The sequence below is a fragment of the Bos indicus genome, chromosome 19 (assembly GCF_029378745.1).
Source record: "Bos indicus isolate NIAB-ARS_2022 breed Sahiwal x Tharparkar chromosome 19, NIAB-ARS_B.indTharparkar_mat_pri_1.0, whole genome shotgun sequence".
In the NCBI taxonomy this organism is placed as follows: domain Eukaryota; kingdom Metazoa; phylum Chordata; class Mammalia; order Artiodactyla; family Bovidae; genus Bos; species Bos indicus.
Window position 1 is genome coordinate 43,964,386 of NC_091778.1, and position 13,899 is coordinate 43,978,284.

Genomic DNA, 13,899 nt, shown 5'->3' on the forward strand with positions numbered 1-13,899 from the left:
AAACCCAGCCCTGGCTTTCACTGATCTGCGCTCTGACTCCCACACCTGGGCAGCTGAACACTGCCCAAGGCAGCACACTCCCACCTGGACTACTGCCTTGACGTCCTGGTGGTCCCTAACTGTCCCAGCCCTCTCCACCCACTGGGCTGGGAGACCTCATACTTGTGCCTGTCAGCTCTCTCTTCCGCTCCCTACCTTTGTCACCTCCCCTCTTACTCTCAGCGGATAGCTTCACTCCTACTAGATGGTGAAAATAGAAGCCATCAGGCAGAATGCCCCTCAACTTCCTGTCCCCTGCTCCCACCCCACTAAAACACTTATTTTTATCCACACTCATCCTTTCCTCCCTTTCATTGTGGGAAAAGTTTCCTTCCTATAGTTAATCCCTCCACCTGAGCCCTGCATCCCAAGAGCTCCAGTCTCCTCAGGAACTTGGTCCTTAAAATCCTCTTTGTCCCTTCAGCATTTCAACATCATGTTGAAATACTGAGGCTTTTGCAAGCTTCTCCTATGCTCTAAAAAACAGTGTTCCCCAGACACTACATTCCCACCTCCTCGGTACAAGTCTCCCTTTCTCTCTTTTCCCCTTGAGAGCTAAGTTCTTTTTTAATTGCTGTTTTATTATTATTTTATTTTGGATCTTAGTTTCAACCAAGGATAGAACCCATGCCCCCTGCAGTGGAAGCATGGAGTCTTACTACTAGACTGCCAGGCAAGTCCCTAGAGCTGAGTTCTTAACCCTTATCACACCACAGATGCTTCTGGAATCCGGGGCATGCTTTTGGCAGTCTGGTGAATGATGCAGTTTTTAAAAAAATTTTTTTTTTTAATTAATTAATTTATTTGGCTGCACTGGGTCTTAGCTGTGGCACTCAAGATATTTGATCTTTGTTGTGGCATGTGAACTCTTAGTTGTGGCATGAGGGTCTAGTTCCCTGACCAGGTTTTGATATAGGTTTGATCCCTGTATCCATCTGGGAATATTCCACATGTCGCAAGGACAACTAGGCCTGTGCACCATAACTACTGAGCCTATGTGCTGCAGCTACTGAAGCGTGAGCACCTAGAGCCTGTGCTCTGCAATAAGAGAAGCCGCTGCAATGAGGAGCCCACACAACACAATGAAGCGCTGTCCTCACTTGGCGCAACTAGAGAAAGTCCATGCAAAGCTATGATGCCCCAGTTCAAAATAAACAAATAAATAAACTATGGTATAATCATACATGTACTTCTTTCATTTTATTTTTGTGTCATCCATGAATGTATTAAATAACAAGATCTCGAGGGGGCCTAACAACTCATTCACAGGTAGTGAAGATTATAAACAATATTTTGTAACATCTGCATCAGCTGTGATGTGATCTAAAAATAGCTGTGATTTTTAGCAGTAACAGAGTCACAGGCACTGCTCGTACTAGTGAAGTGTGATGCCTACAGTTACAATGGAAGGGAAGGCTAAGTTTTAATTAGAGGTGAGTGAAAAATCAAAATAATAATTCATTCAAGTTCATGGTCTATTCTATCCATAAACCCCTTGGAAGCAATCTGTGATCCCCATATTAAACTCGCTGTTTCAAACTCCCTGCCCACCTCCTTATCTTCCACATGTCTTAATTTTATGTTTCCTCAAATATTCATCAGTGCCAACTATATATAAGGCTAAGTAACTTTTGCCAGGAGATGCAGGAGACATGGGTTCGATCCCTGGGTCAGGGAAGATCCTCTGGAGGAGGAAATGGCAAGCCATTCCTCCAGTATTCTTGCCTAGGAAATCCCATGGACACTGGAGCCTGGCAGGCTACAGTCCATGGGGTCACAAAGACTTGCACATACCTGAGTGACTAAGAATACACATACAACCTTTTGCAATCTAGCTGTTACTCCCAGGGTTACTATACTCACTGAAGTCATTAGTAGTCCCCCACACTAGAAAGACCCTTTTCTATCTCCATATTACTCTATCTTCCTACAGCCTCAGATGTCAAATCATTTCCTCCTTACAACGTTCTCTTTCCTAGGTTTCTGCAGTATCCTTCTCTGTGGCTATGCCTCCATTGTCGCTTAATTGCTAAGTTGTGTCCAACTCTTTTGCAACCCCATGGACTGTACCCTGCCAAGCTCCTCTATCCACGGGATTTCCCAGGCAAGAATACTGGAGTCGGTTGCCTCCAGCTGCAAGTAAGAACAATAATTTTTTAAAAAGTTTAAACTATAAGGAACTATCCCACATTTCAAGAGGTCCAGATACAAGGCAGCTCCAGGGCTGATGAATTTGATGGCTCAGCAGCAGCATCAGGGACCCAGGTGCCTTCCATCTTTCTGCTCTACCATCTTCAACATGATGGCTTATCTTCAAGAAGCTCTGCACAATTAAAAGATGACTGCAGCAGTCCCAGGTGCCAACATGCAACTGAAGAAGTGTAAATTTTCCTTTCATTCTTTACAATGTCTCGTGGCTTGCAGGATCTTAGTTCCCTGATTAAGGGGGTTGGATGCAAGCCTCCGCAGTGAAAGTGCCAAATCCTAACCACTGGACCACCAGGGAATTCCCTCTTCCTATCTGTTTTTATCCAGTGAGGAGATCTTCCCCAGAAGCCCCCAGAAGTCTTTCCTTACATCTCACGGACCTGAATTGCATCACATATCCCTTCCTAAATCAGTTGCTGGCAAGGAAATTGTGAGAACCATAGTTGGCTTGGATTAATCAGGATTTACTGCTGCTTGGAGGAGAGGTGGAATGCAGAACAAAATCATGGCTCTGCCAGGAACAAGGAGGGTAGGCAATCAAACCTCACTGATAGGCTCTAATTTTTCTTCTGCCTTTTTGTTTGCTCTTTCATTTTTCTTTGCAATAAAATCTTCCTACTCCTTAGATGTTATATTCTATTGGGTTCCATTCCAGTTCTCTTCCAGTCCAGGACCATCCCACACCATGTATCCTCCCTGAGTGATCCTATTCAGGCCCAAGGCTTCTACTGCCACTTGGGTACAGCCAACTCTCCACCTAGACCCTGCTCCTTCGCTCTGGGCCCCTGTATTCTCTGTTGCCTGCCAGCTCCCAACTTCTATCTGGATATTCCCCAGGCTTCTCAAACTCAACCTCTGCAAACACGTTGCTCCTGAATTCCCATGTCTCAGTACATGGCCCTACCTTCACCCAATGTCCCAAGATTGAAATCTGTCCGCTCAGACTCTTCCCTCTCCCTTAATCCCATGACACATCCAGTCATCTTGAACTGTTATAGATTCTCTCCACTCTCTCTCTAGAATCTGTAGCTTGGGCAGGGCCCTTCTCATGTCAGGCCTGGCTAGAAACCTTGCCTGTTGCTCCATTCAAGCATGCCCATCTCACTGATATCAGAGGGATCGTTCCTTTTTTATTTTTTAAGATTTTTTTAAAATGTGGACCATTTTTAAAGTCTTTACTGAATTTGTTACAATATTGCTTCTGTTTTATCTTTTGTTTTTTTTGGCTGTGAGGCAAGTGGGATCTTAACTCCAGATCAGGGATTGAACCTGCACTCTACACTAGAAGGCAAAGTCTTAACCACTGGATTGCCAGGGAAGTTCCTTTTTTCTTTTTATTTATTTAAAATTAATGTATTTATTATTATTTTATTTATGTTTAATATTTATTTATTTGGCTGTGTCAGGTCTTAAGTTGTGGCCTTAGTTAGGGCAACAAACTCTTAGTTTTGTGCACGTGGGATCTAGTTCACTGACCAGGGATCAAACCTGGGACCCCTGCGTTGGGAGCAAGGACCCACTGGAGCCACCAGGGAAGTCCCCAATCCATTTTTTTCTGAGCTTGTGTTTTCTTCTTACTGATTTGTATCCACTCTCTTTCCCTCACCCCCATTTTCTCCACCTGCCTAATTCCTACTAGACATTCAAGATAGGCCAGGGATGACCTCCTCCAAAAGTGAAAGTCGCTCAGTTGTTTCTGACTCGTTGTGACCCCATGGACAATACAGTCCATGGAATTCTCTAGGCCAGAATACTGGAGTGAGTAGCCTTTCCCTTCTCTAGGGGATCCTTCCCAACCCAGGGATCGAACCCAGGGCTCCTGCATTGCAGATGGATTCTTTACCAGCTGAGCCACAAGGGAAGCCCTAAAATACTAGAGTGGGTAGCCATTCCTTCTCCAGCGGATCTTCCGAACTCAGGAATTGAACTGGAGTCTCCTGCACTGCAGGTGATTCTTTACCAACTGAGCTATCAGGGAAGCCCTCCTCCAAAAAGTATTCCCCGATTTTCTGGCCTCTTCCTGCCCCCACCCCAAGTTAAGCCAGCTCTATACTCTCTACACCTGGAGAAGGAAATGGCAACCCACTCCAGTGTTCTTGCCTGGAGAGTCCCAGGGACGGGGGAGCCTGGTGGGCTGCCATCTATGGGGTCGCACAGAGTCGGACACGACTGAAGCGACTTAGCAGCAGCAGCAGCAGCAGACTCTCTACACACCAACGCTGCTGTGTATTTATCTCCTCTACAAGTTCATGAACACTTGGGTCTGTTACCACTATTTCCTCTCTCATATTAGTGTGCTATGTGTAATGTAGGTGCATAATAAAAGAATAAGCGAATAATAGGCAAATAGGATTACCTTCAGGTTTATTTTCTTTTTCATATTCCTTAAGAAAACAACACAGAACAAAACAGCCAGTTTTGTTCTATTTCACAACCAAAATATGAATTTAGTAAAACTCCTTTCACATTTTACATTGTTTAACCTTTTTCCTTGGCATCATTTTGAAAGTTAAACTCCCTGGGGTCACAGTATCCCAGTCTCAAGACCCTGAGACACACCCTCATTTTCTCAGCTCACACACTGCCTCATTACTTCACAAGATACCTGTGCTCCTGGCCTACCATAGGCCAGGCATTCAGGAAAGCCCAGAAACAAAGGTGCCTCCCAAATAATGTCTTTTTAAAAAATATTTATTTTTACTTATTTGGATTTACTTGGCTGTGCTGGGTATTTGTTGCACCATGCAGAATCTTTGATCTTTGTTAAAGCATGTGGGATCATTCAGTTTCACAATCTTTTTAGTTGTGGCATGTAAACTCTAGTTCCCTGACCAGGGATCGAACTCAGGCCCCTGCATTGGGAGTGAGGAGTCTTAGCCACTCACCCACCAGGGAAGTTCTCAAAATAATGTCTTATTGGGAATTCCCTGGGGGTCCAGTGGTTAAGACTCCAAGCTTTCACTGCTGAGGGTAAGGGTTCAGTCCCTGGTTGGGGAACTAAGATCCGGCAAGGCACAAGATGCAGCCACAAAACAAATTAAAGTTTTATTCAATCTGGGATGTTCAGTAAAGGCTTAGGACATTTAACAAACTTGTTAGTTGACAAATGCTACATGTATTATCAGATGCTAACCAAAGCCTCAGACAAAGGAATGCCAAACCCCACTACCTGAATCAGAGATCATAGAGCCAAACAAATAAAACTCAACACTCAATAATCAAGCTGTAGGTAATGACCTCCAGGTCCTATGATGGACCATGAACCTGGGCCTTCTGTTCAACCTCAACAGAAGTCTGCTCTGAAACTGAATCTGTAGGCTCATCACAAAGTAATTAGGTTTTAAGCTTTTCTCACATTTATTTAAAACAATCAATCATTTAGTTTTTACCCTGATTAAGATCTTTCATATCTAGCAGCAAACTATATTTCAATTCCAATTGCATCTTATGATATAACAGCAGCTAATATTTGCTGAGTGTTGACTATGAGTCAGGCACTGTGCTAAGTGCTCATGCATCATCTCATTTAACCCCGACAGACAGGTCAGTTCTCAGCAGAAATGGAAAACACGCCCTGCTAATAACTGGGAGGATTTATGTTCAGCTCACCTAATGTACACAAGCACCTCAGTTTCCAACCCATTTCTGCAGAGGAGGAGGAGCCTCAAGCTTGTCAGAGATGGCCTCTTAAAGAAAACTTACACTGCAACTTCTCCAACTCCGAGAAATTCACACGTTCTAACCTGTTTGCCTATAAACCGAGATTTTAAGGAAGTTTCCCTGCTTCTGGGAGAAGGAGGAGCAAGACACTATTGTTAATTAAGAAAAGGCTGAAATTAAATTCCCACGTTTCACAAGTGTTCCTAAAGGGCTTACAGCTTATTATTTTAAAGGAAGCAAACAACCATTCCAGGCTCAAAAGGAGGAGAGGCCTGGCAAGCTTACTGTCACCTCTGAAGCCTTGCCCTTCACCTGGGCAAATTCTAGAGGGGCCTGCCAAAGTCTCTGAAGACAGGCAGCCCTGAGGAGCTGTTTCGTCGGGGGAGGGGAGATTCAAGGCTAACGGAGGCGCTCTGACCCCACCCTCAAACTTCAAAGGAAGCAGCCAGATCCTCCCAGAAGAGGCCGGCCGGCCTGCCTGCGGATACTCTGGGAGGGCGCGCGAACTCTTCCGACGGCAGGGCGGGAGCTGGCGGGGAGGCCCGGTAGGGTTAGGGGAGGGAAACTGAGCCCGGGAGAGGACAGGCGTGGGGCGAGGCATCGCCTTCTAAAGAAGCCCAGAAGATTCTTGGCGGCCGGGGCTGGAAGGCGGCCGAGTTCTCCTTTAAAAAAAAAAAAAAGAGAGAGAGAGAAAACAAAACCTAAAAAAAAAAAAATCCTCGTCTGAGCTTGACTCTTGGCCGCGGTGCTCTCACCAGCGGCTCCCAGAAAAAGCTCGCCAGACGGGGACAGACCCACAGCCCAATCGAGCGGAAGAGCGGCCAGAAGCCAGCCCACGTCGGAGCCAGGGCTTGGAATGTTGGGGGCGGGGGAGAGGCCGGACTGCACCGACTCTACAATAATTGGTTCGGAGACAATTGGCCATCCATATGGAAAAGATAAAGTAGATCCCTATCTTACAGCAGGCCTGCAAATAAGTTCCAGATGCTCTAAAGACGTACAAGGAAAGAAGCAAAACTACTATTGGGCTTTGGGACGAAAACAGCGAAGGACAGCTTTAAAATAGTGGGAGAAGAGGCAGGTCCTTTAAGAAGGAATACAACGTGCAAATCGTAATTGAAGAGATGGATAACTTTGTCTACATTAAAATGAAAATCGTCTCTGAGGCAAAAGACATCATATACAAAGGGTAAAGACAAGCCATAGGCCCATAATATTTGCAATCCATAAAACCAAGAAAAAATTCGTAGAATATCTTGAATTAAGAGAAACAGCCCAATAGGGAAAAAAAAGAGGGGGGAGCAAAGGAAATAAACAGGCAATTCCCGGGGGTCAGTAACAAGAGAAAATTGAATCAGCTTTGATTGTGATCCTAACTGGAAGTTACAGCTATGAGTTACCTGGAGCTGACAAAAATGAAGATCTGATAACCCAAGTGTGGAACTGAGTATAGGGAAATAAGAATGCTATTGCTGGTTAAAAGTATAAGTTGGTACAACCATCTAGGAAAAAATATGCCAAACCTGGCAAAGTTGAAGCTGCACAAGCTCTTGGTAAAGATATTTTTCTTCAGGTTCACAAGTGGTAACTCCTGTAGGCATTTGATGTAACAGCAAATAAGTGGAAACAATCAAATCACCCCTGTATGGAAATAGAATAAACTGTTTGTATCCATCCAATTAAATACTATGAAGCAGTTAAAAGGAACAAAATGAATCTACACTATCAACATAGCTAAATCACTAAAGCTAAAGTAGGGTGAAAATAGCAAGATACAAAAAGATATTACACTCTGACACCATTTATGTAAAATTTCAAAATAATATATAGTAAAAATTCAAAATCATGCTTGCATGTTTAAAACTTTTTGAATTTTAAAATGAAATAGAAACCACAATGAGATACCATCTCACATTCATTAAGATGGCCTTTTTTTTTTTTTTTTTTTTAAGTAACAAGTGTTGATAAAGATGTGGAGAAACTGGAACTCATGTGCATTGCTGTGGGAATGTGAAATGGTGCAGCCACTGTGAAAAATAGTATGGCAAGTCCTCAAATAAAGGAAACACAATCCTGCCATGATCCAGCAATTCTGCTTCTGGGCATATACCCAGAAGAATTGAAAGTAGGCACTCAAACAAGATATTCTACACGCATGTTCATTAACAGCGTTAAGTAGAAGCACGCCAATGTTCATTGACAGATGGATTGATAAAACACAAAACGTGGTATATGCATACAATGGAATATTATATAGCCTTAACAAGGAATAAAAGTATGATATATGCTGTAACATGGAGTAACCTTGAGAACATTACCTAAGTGAAACAAGCCAGACACAAAAGGACAAATACTGTGTTATCCCACTTGTACGAGGCACTTAGTCAAATTCACTGAGACGGAAAGTAGAATGGTGATACGGGCGGGGATACTGTTCAACAGGTAAGAGCTTGGGAAGGTGCCAAAGTTCTGGAGGTGACCGCTGCAGACCGTTACAGAACAATATGCATGTACTTAACCTCACAAAATTGTAATTTAAAATGGTTAAAATGGTAAATTTTATATATATATAATTTGAAAACAGAAATTTAAAAGAAAATTGGCTTGAATTCAGCCCCTCTACCTAGCAGAGCAGGCAGAGCCGCTCACCTACCTATAAAGCAGAGCGCCGGTGATTCCAGACACCTGGACGTCCCCTCCCTCACTTCCCTTCCCCCACACCCGGTCACTCCCCGCGGCCGGGCGCGTCTCACTGCGCAGGCGCAGAGCTGGGGCGGGTGGGCAGGAGGGGGCGTGGCCTCACTCCGCGCCTGTGCGGAATTCCAGCTGCAACTGCTGTGGGGGAAAATGATGCCCAGGTTGGGCTCCCGGGCCGCCGGCCGAGAGGAGGCCCGCACTGCACACGCGCAGACCGAGCATCCGCGTCAAAAGCAGAAGAGAGCGCGCGCTCCCCACGTCCTGCGCGCCCAGCTGCCAGGCGTTCGTCCCTGCCGTGACTCCCGCCGGGCCTGGCCAGGCTGGCGCGGCCTCATCTGAAGAGCGATGCCCCGGGAGATCATCACCCTGCAGCTGGGCCAGTGCGGCAACCAGAGTGAGCGAACGAGAGCCGGCCCAGCTAGTCTCCGGTTCTGCCCCTTCGGGCCCCACCCGAGTGCTTGGCATCTTCCCACACCCCCGCCCCACCCCCGCCCCGCTTCCCTTCCACAAACCTCCTGCCCTACTGCGCAAGATGAACCAGGTCCCAGACACCCAGAACGAGAGACATGCCTCTAACCCTGAGCTGTCACGGTTCCCAGACCCGGGCGTCTTGGGTCCACCCTTGAATGTGTGACAGTGTCTGAGCCTCACCCTGGGCTCCCGAGCCCTCTGCTAGAGGGCTTTAGCAGAGCCAGGCATCTCTCCCCATCCCCTAGTTGGGTTCGAGTTCTGGAAGCAGCTGTGCGCAGAGCATGGTATCAGCCCCGAGGGCATCGTGGAGGAGTTCGCCACCGAGGGCACTGATCGCAAGGACGTCTTTTTCTACCAGGTGCCCCCAGCGACTTAGCCAGGGTTGGCAATGGCCCAGGAGGCCTGAAGGGAAGGGCTTGGGTACTGGGAAATCCACTGGGCAGAGGAGCCAGGGCGGCTGGTTTGAAGGAGGAGGGCAGGCCCGAGCTGATTGGGCCCCTCCTGGACTCCTCTTGACAGGCTGACGATGAGCACTACATCCCGAGGGCAGTGCTGCTGGACCTGGAGCCCAGGGTGATCCACTCCATCCTCAACTCCCCCTATGCCAAGCTCTACAACCCAGAAAACATCTACCTGTCGGAGCATGGAGGAGGAGCTGGCAACAACTGGGCCAGTGGATTCTCCCAGGTATCCAGGTGGCCATCCCAGAGATTCTTGATGTTCCCTTCCTGGGGTAAGGCAAGCACAAGCAGTCTGGTGATTAGACCGTACTGACAGTAAGAGACCGGGGGCTACCCTGATAAGAGGGACAGACACACAGAAGTTTATGCAAAGTAGCATTTCTGGGGTGAGGGCCACAGTCGGGGCTCTGCTTGAGGTGTCAGCAGTGTCCCAAGGTAGAGTTACTGGTGCTGAAAAGAGATGCTGTCCAGAAGCGTCATCCTCACGTCTCTATAGATGTCTCCTCCCTCCTCATGTCTCTATACAGGGTGAAAAAATCCATGAAGATATCTTTGACATCATAGACCGAGAAGCAGATGGAAGTGACAGCCTAGAGGTGAGGTTTGGCCCTTTAGGGGAGAGGAGGGAGGAAGCTGAGAAGTGCTGGGGAAAGTCAGGAGGTAGCCTCCCTGGTGGCTCAGATGATAAGGAATCAGCCTGCAATGCAGGAGACCCAGGTTCAAATCCCTGGGTTGTGAAGATCCCCTGGAGAAAGGAATGGCAACCCACTCCAGTATTGTTGCCTGGAGAATTCCATGGACAGAGGAGCCTGATGGGCTAACGTCCGTGGGGTCACAAAGAGCCTGATCAGATGTGTGATGGGGACAATTCAATTCATAACTCTTTCATTGAGTATCAGATGTGAGATAGTGAAGTAAATAAGGTTCAGTTTGTGTCCTCAAGAAGATCCTAATCTGGGTGGCATCAGCTCCTTCCTTCTCAAGGAGCCTCACACTGGATGGATATAGAGGAAGCCCTGAGACTTGAGCGGGTTGGGAGGGGGACATGAGACAAGCCTGAAGCCTCTCCCCCAGATCCCTGGAGACTGCCTCTCCATTCCTTCCCCTGCAGGGCTTTGTGCTGTGTCATTCCATCGCTGGGGGGACCGGTTCTGGCCTGGGCTCCTACCTCTTGGAGCGATTGAATGACAGGTAAGCCTGTATTTGGGAAGAGGGCATTAGCTCTGTTTCCCTGGGTAATGTCTTTTCTTTTGTCACTTTTTTCTTTTGGCTGAAAGCCCTATTACTACTGCCCTCGAGTTATAAGTAGGAACAGAGCCTGGCCTCCCAGGGACCATCTTGGAAGCAATAACTTCCAGGACGCAAGGGGTCTGCATAGGTGGGGGAGAGGACCTAGGAGGGAGGGAGGTTTGATGCTTCAGGTTTATCTGTTTTGGCTTCTGGGCTCTAAAGTTCTGCCCTCACTCCTTTTGTATAAGGCCTTGGTGGCACTTGGGAAGGAATGGCCCCTGTTATCCCTGGAGAAGACAAAGAGGGGCAGTGATGAGAGTCCTTCCAATTCACTCTGCTACCTTCCTGTTTCCCTCTTCCTCACCCCCAGGTACCCCAAGAAGCTGGTACAGACATACTCAGTGTTTCCCAACCAGGATGAAATGAGTGATGTGGTGGTCCAACCCTACAACTCACTGCTCACACTCAAGAGGCTGACCCAGAACGCCGACTGTGTGGTGAGCATGGGAGGAGGAAGTGGGGCCTTTGGCCTACCTCCCCAAACCAGTGAGACACCTATACTCTGCCCTTCCCAAGCCCTTGCCCAGAGAACAGACAACCAACAAAGCCATACCTGGTGGCCCAAAGTATGAAATAAGAACCTGACCCCAAGCTTCTCATAGTCCCTTTAGGCAGCAGGACTCTCAACAAAGTGAGTAACACCCCCCTCCCACATGTCTCCACTTAGCCTATTTAATACCTACTCATGTTTCCATTCTCAGCCTAATGGTTACTTTCTTAGCAAAACCTTCCCTCACCACCCAGACAAGGTCAAATTCCTTTGTGCTTATTTCAGGCGTAACTATACTTTTCTGTTGTTTTATATTCAATGCCAGTCTCCCCTCTCTAGACCAGGGGTCCCCAACCTCTGGGATCTAATGCCTGATGATCTGAGGTGAAGCTGATGTAATAGTAATAGAAATAAAGTGCACAATAAATGTAATGCACTTGAATCATCCTGAAACCCCACTCCTACCCCGGTCCATGGAAAAATCGTCTTCCACGAAACTGGTAAAGTTGGAGACCGCTGCTCTAGACTATAGACCTGGTGAGGGGGAAGACCATGCCTATTTTACTCTCTATGGTTTCTCCAGAGCCAGGTACCATGCATGGCACATGTTGGACAGTCAAATATTTCTCTAATGCACTGGATGGTAGAAAAGTGTCTCCCTGATGCCCCAGAGACAGTACTTGACCTTTAAATGAACACACCTACTTCCTAGTTTTGGAGTTTAGAGGGGGACTAAGCTAATAACCTATTTCTCTGCCCCGTTTCTCCTCAAAAAGGTGCTGTGACCCTCTTCTGTCCCCCCAGGTGGTGCTGGACAACACTGCCCTAAACCGGATCGCCACAGACCGCCTGCACATCCAGAATCCTTCGTTCTCCCAGATCAACCAGCTGGTGAGCCCCCCGCTCCTGGACTCCCTCCTTCCCGAAGCACCATCTAGGGAAGGGAGGCCCCCAGGACAAGGCCCATGACCCGGCACCGTGTCCCCAGGTGTCCACCATCATGTCAGCCAGCACCACCACCCTGCGCTACCCCGGCTACATGAACAATGACCTCATCGGCCTCATCGCCTCGCTCATTCCCACGCCACGGCTCCACTTCCTCATGACTGGTTACACCCCCCTCACCACGGACCAGTCGGTAAGAGCAGCCCTCAGGCCCAGCAGGCCCTGACCAGCCTTTCCCTTCTCTCTGCTGCACCCAGAGGCCCTGCTCCCTGGCTGACTTGCTCTCCTCTCCCCCTGCCCGTGGTGCCCTGCAGGGCCCAGGCTATATGGAGTCTGCTGATGCTTCTGCACAAGGGCATGAATTAGCTGAGCTCAGGGGACTGAGATCTCTGATCCCTCAGTGAGGACCTGAATCTAAGGACACTCCCCAGAGAGACCAGGCTCCCCCGCGTCTGATGGGGCTGTGCGTCGCCTCGTGCTTTCTGTCCATGCATCTCTCAACTGTGCCCTGAGTGCTGGGCTGCCCTGTGGCCACTCTCCCCTCAGGTGGCCAGCGTGAGAAAGACCACGGTCCTGGATGTCATGAGGCGACTGCTGCAGCCCAAGAACGTGATGGTGTCCACAGGCCGGGATCGCCAGACCAACCACTGCTACATCGCCATCCTCAACATCATCCAGGGGGAGGTGGACCCCACCCAGGTAGGTGAAGCCCCTTTGTCCTACCCCCGGAGCCCATAGGGGTAGAGGAGAGGCTACCACCACCATTCCTGTGCCCACCCCAGGTCCACAAGAGCCTGCAGAGGATCCGGGAACGGAAGCTGGCCAACTTCATCCCCTGGGGCCCCGCCAGCATCCAGGTGGCCCTGTCCAGGAAGTCGCCCTACCTGCCTTCTGCCCACAGGGTCAGTGGGCTCATGATGGCCAACCACACCAGCATCTCCTCGGTGAGCCTGGCTGCCTGGTCTGCTTTGGCCCCTCTTTTCCACCTTCATCATTCTCCCCCAGATCCAGTCCAACCCCCTGTCTCATCCTGGCTCCCATCCTGGAGATTTTTATCTTTTTCAGCTCTTTGAAAGTTCCTGCCAGCAGTACGACAAGCTGCGGAAGCGGGAGGCCTTCCTGGAGCAGTTCCGGAAGGAGGACATCTTTAAGGATAACTTTGACGAGCTGGACAGGTCCAGGGAGGTTGTACAGGAGCTGATTGATGAGTACCACGCAGCCACTCGACCAGACTACATCTCCTGGGGCACCCAGGAGCAGTGAGTCCTCCGTACTGCACCCTCTGGACAGTAAGCACAGTCCCATCATACTTGATTCCTCTGGTCCAAAATCCCCTCACCAACAAGGTTCTAGATTTTTCTCCAGCCCAAGAGTGGGCCTTGCTTCTTCCTTTTGATGCCTTCACCCTTGATATGCTTATTTAGCTCTAATAAAGTAATAAAGCTTAGTTGTGAATATAGTCAGGCCTTGGTCTGTGAATAGCTGTCAGGCCTTGGTAGGCGAATACAGGGGACAATGAAAGGATCTCCGTGGTGCCTCACAGTTCCCAGGCATGTGGTGGTAGGGTAGGCTTTACCTGCTCTAGTCTTACCAGGTAGTCCCAGTCCGTGTGTCCATTGTTTCCATGAGCATCCCTGC

The 13,899-nt window shown here is 48.3% G+C and overlaps 1 protein-coding gene and 1 long non-coding RNA gene across 2 annotated transcripts in view; one reads left to right on the forward strand and one right to left on the reverse strand.

The window, feature by feature from the left end:
• The window catches only part of LOC109573655 (uncharacterized), a 41,563-nt gene extending 32,853 nt beyond the window's left edge, over positions 1–8,710 (reverse strand). The window contains exons 1-2 of the long non-coding RNA XR_002182954.2: positions 8,561–8,710; positions 7,431–7,548 (exon numbers count right to left, since the gene is read on the reverse strand). This is a non-coding gene — a long non-coding RNA (uncharacterized lncRNA). The remainder of the gene's footprint in view (positions 1–7,430; positions 7,549–8,560) is intronic.
• A 52-nt stretch (positions 8,711–8,762) lies between these two features.
• On the forward strand, positions 8,763–13,720 carry LOC109573654 (tubulin gamma-2 chain). The gene is made up of 11 exons (XM_019980982.2): positions 8,763–8,998; positions 9,321–9,433; positions 9,595–9,762; positions 10,064–10,132; positions 10,648–10,727; positions 11,137–11,263; positions 12,121–12,207; positions 12,305–12,454; positions 12,808–12,960; positions 13,044–13,205; positions 13,327–13,720. The coding sequence occupies exons 1-11, from the start codon at positions 8,950–8,952 to the stop codon at positions 13,522–13,524; spliced, it is 1,356 nt and encodes a 451-aa protein (XP_019836541.1). The 5' UTR covers positions 8,763–8,949; the 3' UTR covers positions 13,525–13,720.
• Positions 13,721–13,899: the final 179 nt, after the last annotated feature.

What these genes read in the sequence shown, in the direction of transcription:
- LOC109573654 (XM_019980982.2), top strand. Translation starts at nt 8,950, where the DNA reads ATGCCCCGGGAGATCATCACCCTGCAGCTGGGCCAGTGCGGCAACCAG. An exon ending in GGGCCAGTGCGGCAACCAGA is followed by an intron (nt 8,999 to 9,320) that starts GTGAGCGAACGA and finishes CCCATCCCCTAG; the next exon opens with TTGGGTTCGAGTTCTGGAAG. An exon ending in AGGACGTCTTTTTCTACCAG is followed by an intron (nt 9,434 to 9,594) that starts GTGCCCCCAGCG and finishes TCCTCTTGACAG; the next exon opens with GCTGACGATGAGCACTACAT.